At 47.0% G+C, this 11,532-nt stretch overlaps 1 protein-coding gene across 1 annotated transcript; it reads right to left on the bottom strand.

Moving 5' to 3' along the window:
• Positions 1 to 8,004: 8,004 nt before the first annotated feature.
• On the bottom strand, positions 8,005 to 9,647 carry KCNA10 (potassium voltage-gated channel subfamily A member 10). The gene has a single exon (XM_006116402.4). The coding sequence runs from the start codon at positions 9,601 to 9,603 to the stop codon at positions 8,053 to 8,055; it is 1,551 nt and encodes a 516-aa protein (XP_006116464.2). The 5' UTR covers positions 9,604 to 9,647; the 3' UTR covers positions 8,005 to 8,052.
• Between the last annotated feature and the right edge of the window lie 1,885 nt (positions 9,648 to 11,532).

The following is an 11,532-nucleotide window of genomic DNA, read 5'->3' as shown; positions in this document are numbered from 1 at the left end:
CAAGTGTGTGGGCCCTTTGCCCACCAGGGTCCATGGGATTACAGGACCTTGATAGATGTGGCATTCTGGATATGGCCCTTCTCTCAAAGTGTAATGTTGTAATAGACTTGCCAATAGGGTAACAAGGAGGGCTGATGATGGGGAAGCAGGCAACATACCCCCAGCGGTCCACTGAGTTACAGCCTTAAAGGCACCAGGGAACCTAACAATTCCTACATGGGAAAGAGCTATAGAGCAAATTACCAACCACATAGGGCTGCCTTTGCTACATTTAAGTTAAGCTGTGGAAGGATCAGTGTTGCCGTTACAGTCGAGATGCTTGATCCTAAACCAATATGACAGTACAAGTTCTCAGAGGAAGAGAAGGAAGGAATATAGCCAATCGCAGATGTTTTTGCGCAAAAACCCTGTAGTGTAGACATAGCCTGGAATAAGTTGCCTAGGGAGGTTGTGGAATCTCCATCTCTGGAGATACTTAAGAGCAAGTTAAATAAACATCTATCAGAGATGGTCTCTGGTACTTGTCCTGCTGTGCAGGCAGGGGTCTGGACTCGATGACCTCTCAAGGTCCCTTCCAGTTCTAGTGTTCTATGAGTCTAAATTGTAGCTGTTATCTCTGTATTGGAACATCACTTCTTTTCTTTACTGCACCTACATTGGAGGGAGGGAGGAAGGGGTCTACTTCAGTGATTCATGCACAGGTGATAGACCCTGATTGGACGGCCAATCTTGTGCTTCTCAAAAGGGCACCAACTGGCATTTTGAACTGTGTTTGCTACCTATGCCCTCGGGGTAACAGTGCACAGCACTGCCATGAACTGGCTGAGCTGCAGCAAAAGTCAGCAGGGAGATATTTAAAGAGCTGGGAGGGACTTGGGTTGCAATAGTACCTGTAAGAAATTTAAATTCCTTTCACCCTTGACTAGATCCAAGCATTTCACTGAGTGGATCTGAAAACCTTTGAAAGACTTTGCAGGTGGCTCATGGCTGCAGGGTTAGGACCCATCTAAAGGGAGGCAGCAGTGTGCATGCTCTGAGGCAGAAACGTAGCCACCAAGGGAACGGTCACTCCAAAAACTTGGGTGCCAAATTAATTTAAACACCTCCAGGGTTCTGCAGACGTTTTGTGGATCACAGTGCAAAACTGAGAGTCAGGCACCTGAGTATCTTTGTGGATCTGAGTGCATGTGTCTTTCTGTTCATTTCATTGGGCTTTGACTCAGACCCTGCATTCTTGTAAGATCAAGCTACATCTAGAAGAGAAAAGATGCATCTAATTGAAGATTAATGTCATATACTTATTTTTAAAAGATCCTTGATTCTGCCTTATTCGTTCTGCTGTAAATCAGGTGTAACCGTATTGGGACTAATGCCCCACTCACTCACTCTGGTGTAAGTCAGGAGTAGCTAGAGAGCCACCAGCATGTTTGGAAGATGAAAGGAGAAACATTTCCTCCAAAAGAACCGTCTCCTTTGAGACAGCTTCTTGGGAATTTGCCCTTTGTTGGATTGAGCAGTTGGATATCCATCACCTTTCAACAATGATAACCACAAGGCAGCTGAGCTTTAAAAGAGTATGTTGCTCAGGCAGGACAAAGGTGGGTGTTCTAGAAGTGTTCTTTCCTGAGCCCTGCGTCTGTCACACTGAGGAAAAGGCCCAAATCTTACTGCAGAAGCAAGGCAATACTTGAAATGGTGCTTGAAAAGCTCCGTCCATTATTGTTATGGGTACGAATGGTCCTTACTTATTTAATAAAGGACCTGGGGGGGGGGCGGGCAAGGTCATGTCATCTTACAGAGGGACCACTCGGCAGGTTTGTTTTGTAAGATCATTTTTCCCTGCTGTGAAACATTGTTTCTAGTAGCTGCTCCCTTCCACCCCTACCTCTTTGTTTCTTTTCCTCTTCAGCTCTGCGTGAAAGTGAAAAGCCAAGAGCCCAAATCCCTCCTCCTGCCCCCCAGAAATCACTGAGCTTGTGCTGGGTGCAAGATCTTTGTGGGGAAGCGCCTCCCTCATGTCTGCTCTAACTTACACTGGCTAGTGATGAGCTGAACGCAGAATCTGGGCAGACCCCCCTTTTCACCATAACAACAGGGCTAAATGGGAGTGGGGCACATGGCTGGGAACACTGGTTATTCACCACTTTGTTCAATAGCCAGCCGGCTATGGTCCTCTGCACCATTCCCTTATTTCCACCTGGCACCTCACCTGTGTTCAGAGTGCACAGAGTCAGAGAGGAAGATGAGTGGTGACCTCAGCCCGGGGTGTAAGTTCTCACCCTACCTCAGGATTCTCCTGCTTCATGTGCATCGTGGCCAACTCGATCTGGCTCAGGTGGTTATCAGGCTGTTCAGGGAGTCAGAGGTTTCTCCCACCTGGAATTGAGAACTTGGTCCAAATTTGGACAATGCAGAGGTTGGGTTCTGGGTGCCATGCTTACCTGGAATACCAGGACAGGCCAGCTGTTCAGGCAATAGGCCGGGACCTAGGGTCCCTGGCTTTCATTCCTTGCTCTATAGCTGGGTAAGTCACATGGGACCAGATTTGCGAATGTGTGTAGGCACCGAACTCCCACTGAAAGCAGTGAGAGAGAGGCAACTAAAGGCCTTTGGAAACCTGGCCCTTGCTCTTCCTGGGCCTCCGTACAATGGGAATCCCAGAACTGGCCTCTGAGGAGAAATACTTCCGGGTGTATGAGATGTCCAGTTGCTATTGTAACAGGGCCCTGTGGTAGATAGGTTGGAGACTAATCCTGGCTGAGAAGAGGGCACAGGTTCTCGTGTACCCCCCCACACTTTGATGGGGCCCAATGGTACCTCTCACCCTTGGGAGAACACCCTGTTCTCAGGGGAGCCCAGATAATGCAATTTCAGCCACCACCAGCAGGAGTGGTAGTTCTACAAAAGGAAGTTTCTTGCACCTTTTCCTACCATTTTTTTCTCCAATCTCATCTCATGTGAGTTTTGCCCACAAAAGCTCATGGAGAGTGAGAGTGAGAATAGATTTGTTCGTCTCTAAGGGTATGTCTACACTAGCCATCCTAGTTCGAACTAGGGTGGCTAATGTAGTCATTCGAACTTGCAGATGAAACCCAGGATTTAAATATCCCGGGCTTCATTTGCATGTTCCCGGGCACCGCCATTTTTAAATGCCTGGTAGTTCGAACTACTGCCTCATTGCAGTAACAGTAGTTCGAGTTCGGAGCTTTAATTTGAACTACCTAGCCCGTGCCGTGTGTAGCTGCGAGCAGGTAGTTAGAACTACCGGGCGGGGGCAGCCTGTGAGCCTAGGCAAGCAAAGCAGCTGCCTAGGGCGCCGCTGGCCCAGGTGCCCGATGATGATGTCACGAGGCACCGGGGCGCCCTGTGATGACATCATGGCCATTGATGGCTGTGCAGGCAGGGGCACCACAATCAGCGCCCCGCCTAGGGCGCCAGCTGCGGCAGCCGGCCTCGGGCCATTCCTGCTACCGGACATTTAAAAATGGCGGTGCCCGGGAACATGCAAATGAAGCCCGGGATATTTAAATCAAGTTCGAAATGACTACATTAGCCACCCTAGTTCGAGCTAGGGTGGCAGTGCAGACATACCCTAAGGCCGTGGTCACCAACCAGTAGATCGCGATCTACCGGTAGATCTCAGGGGCTCCAAGAGTAGCTCTTGAGCCCCCTCTGAACTGCGCACCTGCGCAGGACATTTACATTAGATTTCCTCATGTAATGTAGGCGGGGCTTCAAGGAAGGGGCGGGGCAGTAGATCTTCGCCTGTTCTGAGACTTAAAAAGTGATCTTGGGTGTAAAAAGGTTGGAGACCACTGCGGTGTTACAGGACTATTTGTTGTTCTTTTCCTACCATGCATGTCTTCCCAGGGGCTGGGTAAATGTAGCCTGGTATGCTGAGAAACTGCTGTTTTGTGCTGGCTGGTTTGCTGAATTTTCACTTATAACATCGTTTCCTTGATCCAGAAGTAGCAGCAATCACGCCAGCCACATGATGCACCTTAACATGGACCAGTTATGTCTGTCAAACTGATCTCCATGCGAGCGCTGTTTCAATTTAACTTGCTGGCAAGAGAGATAATGTGCCCTCTAACAGATCTGTCACATCTGATTCACCAGCGTGTGCCTCGTACCAGCATCACTTCCTTTATGCTTTGACGCCAAAAGCAATGGCATTACATTGGAGCGTTAATTCTGGAGCAAGAGTACCTGAATAGCTGAGGAATTACTACCACACAGCCACACACATACACACACTGCTCTCATTCATCCCAGTGTAAATCAGGAGCCACACCACTGGCCCAGATCCTGTCTCCCTGGAGTAAATTAGGAATAACTCCACTGGCACAATTCTTACCATATCATCCCATTTTTGAGGTGGCTGCCTGGGGAAATCTGTAAGGGTACATCTACACTAGCCCCCTAGTTCGAACTAGGAAGGCTAATGAGGGCGACCGAAATTGCTAATGAAGCGCGGGATTTAAATATCCCGCACTTGATTAGCATATTCCCGTCTAGTCGCCATTTTGGAAACTGACTAGCCCGAAATAACTGCCCGCGTCTACACGCGGCAGAGAAGCGCAATTCTGAGATATTAACAGTTCCATGAGGTTTAACTGTTAAGTCGAACTAAGGGGTTTATCTCGAACGCGGGCAGTTACTTTCCAAAATGGCGACCGGCCGGGAATATGCTAATCAAGCGCAGGATATTTAAATCCCGCGCTTCATTAACAATTTTGGTCGCCCTCATTTGCCTCCATAGTTCGAACTAGGGGGCTAGTGTAGACGTATCCTAAGGGAACTCAGTGCACACTGCCCAGTTTTATGGGCTCAGGACTGTCCCAGATGACTTCAGATTTCTACTTCAGAGGTGGCAGCTCAACCGATTCATTTAAAAACATTTCACTGTCGGCATTTTGAATGGAAACATTTAAACTTTTCATTTTAAAATTGTTCTGTCTAAACACAGAGCTAATTTTAGAAAAGGGTGAAAAACACCTGAACCCAACTCCAAACAAAACAAAAAACTGAAATAAAATCCAGTTTCAGTTTGAACCAAACCAGTTTTTCAATTCAGTCTCTGAGCCAAGAAATCAGTTATTCACTCTGCTCTACCCTCTGTTGAGTAACTTAGAGCAACCCCTAGGCTTGAGGTCTAGCTGAGGAAAAGGGTGACTTAAAGCTACCTCTCCCCTCCCACTACCCCAGATTTGGCTCTGGTCACAGCTCCGCTGCATGGAGGGTCTGGTCCAGGGTTCAGAAGCAAGGAAGAGGCAGGAGAGACCTTGAGGGAAAGATGGGGAGTGAGTGAGAGAAACAGAAAGTGGGTAAATGGAAATAACTAAAGGAGGAAGGAAAGGAACAGAAGATAAAAGGAGAACTGGGAAAAATAGAAACGGGAAAGGGGCCGGCAGCAAGAAATGGAGCAGGGATTGCTTTTAGGTTCTGTGCTCACGCTCTATCTGGCACAATGGGGGCTGGGACATGACTGGGGCTTGTAAGCCCAATAGTAAATAACAATTACCTTCCAGCACACTCAGCACCCCACACTCCAAGCCCTGGCCCTGACCTTAGGTGCTGAGCACCAATCCTATTGGCCTGATATAAAACCTATGTAATTTGGTCAAAAGTCTTCCCCTTGATTTCCATGGGGCTTGGATCAGGCCCTAAAGGGATACAGCTAGCCTAGACTTATTCCACATTTTAATCAATGTGGAAAAAAATCTGTAGAACCCTAAATCCAAGAGAACTATTTCCAGACCCACCAATGAGAACTGTTGCTTGTAAACCCATATTGTTGTTTTCATTCCAAATTGGAACAAAAAGTCAAAATTTCACAAATTACCTTAGAATAGAAATCTAATGTGGAAGCATCAAAAAGTTTCATTTCTCTAATGTTAAAACACAATCATATAAAACAATTTATAGATAGATAGCAATTAATATTTTGATAGAATATAATAGTCAAAACGAATTGAAATGCCAAAACATTTAACCTTATTAAATCAAAATATATTAAATTATTCAACTGAAAAGTTAAAATGGTTCATCTAGATTTTCCCGCATTGAAAATTTTGTCAAAATTGACATGTTGCTGCAAAATGTTTGTTTCAACTTGACTGTATTTTCTGATGAAAAACTGTTGTGTCAGACTTTGTAACTACTAAGGTGGCCACAGGGTTCCAGAAGAGGCTGTGAAGGTTTTTAAGCACAGCTCAGGCAAATACCTGTCAAGGCTATTCTAGCTTTATTTGGCTTTATTTGGCTCTGCCTTAGCACCTTTCAAAGTACCTTTCAAGCTGACATTTCTATGCATCTAAATGTTTCTATCTACCATGGCTCCCATCACTGTAGCATTGGAGCATCTCACAATCTTAAAATATATTTATCTTCACCACACCCTGTGAGGATGGGCAATGCCATCATTCCCCCTGTTCAGATGGGGAACTGAGGCACAGATAGACTAAATGATTCACTCAAGGCCACACAGGCAGTCTGTGGCAGAGCAGGGAACTAACTCCACTTCTCCTGAGTCCCAATTTAATCCTCTAAGCCTGTGGTCACCATCCAGTAGATTGGGATCTACCAGTAGATCTTGGAGCCTCTGACAAGTGATCCTGACTGGTTTGGCCGGGAAGCTAGCAAGCGCTGGCACTTCAGTTGTCCCTCCACCCACTGTCATGCTGCTCCTGCCCTCTGCCTTGGAGCTGCCCCTTGGGAGCCTCCTGCTCGCTGTGCAGGGTGTGGGAGGGAGAAGGGGGGGCTGATGTCAGGGTGATCCTCCTCCCCCTACTCCTGTACCCTGTCTCCACACACAGAGAAGGAGAGGGCGGGCGCTTGGCGATGCAAATCTCTGTCACACACACAGTGTGTGTGTCTCTGTCATTCGCACAATCACACACTGTCCTTCCCTCTCATCCCCTGACTAAAGCTCCTAATTCGAACTGCTGTTACTCCTCCGGCAAGGGGGATGAAGTGAGCAGGGTGAGGCCCCAGAAAAGGGGTGGAGCAGGGGCAGGGCCTCAGAGAAGGGGGAAAGGAAGCCGGGCCAGGGGATTTAGGTTTGAGGTAGATCTTACATTGCACTGCAATTGAAAAAATGATCTTGTGGTTAAAAAGGTTGGAGACCACTTCTCTAAGCAGTAAACACCTCCTGGGTGCCCCTTTGTGGGTACTACTCCCCTTGTTACAGTGTCTCCAACAATTGCCCACTGGCTAAAGAGTGCCCAAGTCCCACCCTTTCTGGAGTATTAAATCCAAACTGAAAGGAATGCTACAGACGTCAAACCAGATCTGTCAGAGGTTTTCCGCTGGGAGCCACCACTCTGCTCAGAGCTGGTTTGCATTAGTCCATTTCCCGAGCTCAGTTGTGCCATCTGGAAGGCAGCAAGCCCTTTCTGACTCTCGGCTGAGACCAGGCATTCCTCCCAAACCCTCACAGCACTTGTCTTTTCCCCACTTTGCACAGCCGGGAACAACGGAACTTACTGGAGAGCCAGCCTCGGGGTTGAAGAATCAGGTTCCTCTGTGCTTTGAGTTTCTGCCCATGTAAGGCTGACCTGTAATGCTCATAGCTACTCCTTTCAGCAGCATGGATTATGCATGAAACTAGGCTTCAGAAGAGCAGTGTTCAAATCCTGCCACTGCTGTGCAAGGTGACCATGGGCAAGTCACTTCACATCTCTTGCATCAGTTTCTCTGTACATAGAGGATAAGGAAGCTGACCTCACTGGAGAAGCACTTTGAGATCTACAGCTGAAAAGAGATCATCATGAGCTTTATCATCTCCCTCACACTCACATAAGGAACCAAGTTTCAATTTCCAAGCAGGAGAGCAAAATACTGAGTATCAGATAATGAAACCGGTCTGTGGGGAGGGGAAAGAGTTAAGAAAGACCATGTTTATTTGAATGGCTGCAGGAGGTTGGAGGATTGCAAAATGTCTACAAAAAAAGCAAGCTGTGTTTTTTTAAAAAAGTATAGAGTGCTGATGTTTTACACCCACTTCATTTATCAAATCCAATCTGACACCAGTCCCTCCAAGACCCATCATCATTTCCTGTGCTTGTCATGGGAGCACCCCCCATTGGTTTTGTTCAAGGACTCCATGCTGCCACTGGCCGCAGCTATGCTAGTGAGTATTCTCTCCACCTCCCGGGGTAGAATTTGTTTCTCCTCGTTCTCTGTCTCCCGGTGGTAGAAATAGTTGAAGTTAGAGACAATGACTGGAACAGGCAGCGCAATGGTTAACACCCCTGCAATAGCACAAAGGGTCCCAACTATCTTCCCACCCAAGGTGGTAGGACACATGTCTCCATAGCCAACAGTTGTCATTGTGACCACAGCCCACCAGAACCCATCAGGAATGCTGGAGAAATGAGACTGTGGCTCATCCACTTCTGCGAAGTAGATGGCGCTGGAGAAGAGAATGACACCAATGAAGAGGAAGAAGATGAGCAGGCCCAACTCCCTCATGCTGGCCTTGAGTGTTTGCCCCAGAATCTGCAGGCCCTTGGAGTGTCGCGAGAGCTTGAAGATGCGGAAGACCCGGACCAGGCGGATAATCCTCAGAATAGCCAGGGACATGTTCTGCTGCCCATTGAGTTCGCTCTGCTGGACCAGTTCAGTGGTGAGGGTCACGAAGTAGGGAATAATGGATACAATGTCAATGATGTTCATGATGTTCTTGAAGAAGGCGGCCTTGCTGGGGCACACAACGAATCTGACAAAGAGCTCAAAGGAGAACCAGATGATGCAGGCAGTTTCTATGACAAAAAAGGGGTCCGTGAAGGTGTTAGGGGCTGGGTTGGCTTTGGTCAAGTTGTGAGTGGCATCTTTGATGGCTTTAAAGTCCCGTTCCTCCCTGAACTCAGGCAAGGTCTCCACGCAGAAGATGATGATGGAAATGACAATGACAAGGACGGAGACCAAAGCTACACCCCTGGCTGCACTGGAGCTTTCAGGGTATTCAAAGAGCAGCCAGAACTGCCTGTGGAAGTCATTGGTGGGTAAAAGAGTCTCTGGATCCTTAATGAAGCCTTCATCTTCCCTGAACTGGTCCATGGCTTCATTGCCCAGCTCATAGAATGTGATTTCATCGGCAAAGACATCTATAGGGACGTTGGCCGGGCGCCGGATTTTCCCACCAGACTGATAGTAGTAGAGAATCCCATCAAAACTGGGCCTGTTCCTGTCGAAGAAGTACTCGTTTCTCATGGAGTCAAAGTAGTGCATCCGCTTCTCTGGGTCCCCAAGCAGAGTCTCAGGGAACTGATTGAGGGTTTTGAGCTGCGTCTCGAACCGAAGCCCAGCAATGTTGATGATGACTCTCTGGTTGCCCTCGTCCATGCCCTCCTTCTCCCTCATCAGGTGCTCGCCGAACTCGGCAGAGAACTTGGAGAAAATGGTCTCATTGTTGCTGTTCTCGCTATTGAGGAGGAGTCTCCAATTGGGTAGGAGGCTGGCACAGCTGAGGTCTCTTTTCTGCAGTTGGGCAGCAGTGCTGAAATCATTTGAATAACTGGGATCTTCCATTATTTCATCAGTATTGTCGAAATTGACTAGTGCCACCTCCATCTCCTTCCAACTGGACACATCCATCATATAGTAATCAGATTAGCAGCATAAATCCCAGGGTCAGATACCATCCGCTTGCGTCTTTCCCTTGCTATGAGTATCTGCTTGCAAACAGAGAGAAAGAGAGAGAGACAGAGATGAATTATGTATATGTGTGTCACTTCCTTGCACGTAAAGAATAAAATAGATCTGAGACTATGGTAAGCTTTTAAAAAAAAAACACCACAATTTAATTGCACTTAGTGATAACACTTTCATCGTCTCTTTCACGGAAGGATTCTGCAGGCTGCTTTGCATGAATTCTTTAGTGCATTTCATCCTCACAATACATCATATGTTGCTCAAGAGCTTCAGAGGGGTAGCCGAGTTAGTCTGTAACAGGAAAAACTTAAAAAACACCAAATATACTGGTAGCATCTTAAAGACTAAGGGTATGTCTACACTACCCTCCTAATTCGAACTAAGAGGGTAATGTAGGCATACCGCACTTGCAAATGAAGCCCGGGATTTGAATTTCCCAGGCTTCATTTGCATGAAGCCGGCCGGCGCCATTTTTAAATGCCGGCAGTTCGAACCCCGTGCCGCGTGTAGCCACGCGGCACGGGGTTCGAACTGCCGGCATTTAAAAATGGCGCCGGCCGGCTTCATGCAAATGAAGCCCGGGAAATTCAAATCCCGGGCTTCATTTGCAAGTGCGGTATGCCTACATTACCCTCCTAGTTCGAATTAGGAGGGTAGTGTAGACATACCCTAACAAAAGATGTAGATGGTATGAGCTTTCATGGGCAAAACCCACTTCTTCAGATGACAAGAGTATTAGAAATCCAGATCCAAGACTAAATAAGGGAAGGGGAGGGGAGAGAGAGAAAAAAAGAAAAGGAGGGGGAAAGGAGAAAAAAAATGAAAAGAGAGAGACAATGAGTAGATGGTTCAAATAGTTACAACAGGCTGATAAGAACAGTTAGCACCTCCATTGTTTGGTTGGTACCTTAACTCATAGGACGGAGAAGGTAGTGTGTGAGCCAGCGCATGTCCTTGTTCATACCATTTGCATGAGAATTAAACTTGTAAATGAAGTTAAGTTCCAATCCTTCTCTGTGTATCTGGCTCGTAGAATTGGCCTGAAACAAAACAGCAACTTGGAGATCCATTAATGAGTGTCCAGGTAGATTAGAGTGTTCTCCAACAGGTTTTCATATATTGCCTTTTTGGATATCTGATTTGTGGACACAAATCTACTACCTTAACCTTGAGCATTGTCCTTTTGTTGTTTTTTAAGTTTTTCATGTTGCTCAAGGTTCAGGTGGTAGAACTCTGAAATCCTGGTGGGCAGCTCCCACCCCCAACCCATTCCTTGAGCTTTGAGAGGGGACAGGTGCATGCCTGCAGAGCAGCAGAGATCACAAAATACTGAGCAGAGTCATAGGGCAGGCATTGTGGGATATTAGCGGATGCCAATTCCGTCAAAAAAAGAACAGCAGGGTCCACACTGATTCTTTGTTGACAGTAAAAGGAGGGGAAAAGAAAAAAAGTCTTTCAGGGGCTAGGAGTTTGTTGTTGCTGAAACTGGGCATTTTCTCTGACAAAAGTCATGTTGCCATGTGAATGCTTTGACTGTTTCACTGCCAAAAGACCATTTGGGTGACAAAACTACTAGCTGGAGTCCCTACTCAATGTGTCAGTCCAGCATGTGATTTTCAGAACAGCGGCTCAGCTGCTGCTTCCATTGACTTCAGCCTGAGATACATTTGAAAATGTTAGCCTGATCCTCTTGGGGCTACAGCTTAGCTCAATGGAGATGTGAATACTTCATAGGAGTAATGTTGTGAGATTTGGTCAGTGCCACTTAGTGAGGTACTGTGGCCTGATCCAATGCCCTATGAAATCAATGAAAAGACTCCCATGGACTCCAGAGAACTTTAGATTAGGTCTCTAGTTAGGGCTGTGCAAAAACCA

Source organism: Pelodiscus sinensis, chromosome 27 (genome assembly GCF_052426305.1).
Source record: "Pelodiscus sinensis isolate ZL-2025 chromosome 27, ASM5242630v1, whole genome shotgun sequence".
NCBI classification, from domain to species: Eukaryota; Metazoa; Chordata; order Testudines; family Trionychidae; genus Pelodiscus; species Pelodiscus sinensis.
This window is presented reverse-complemented; position numbering and strand designations above follow the sequence as displayed.

Bases quoted from the DNA above. Each gene is read 5' to 3' on its own strand.
- KCNA10 (XM_006116402.4), bottom strand. From the start codon at position 9,603: ATGATGGATGTGTCCAGTTGGAAGGAGATGGAGGTGGCACTAGTCAAT.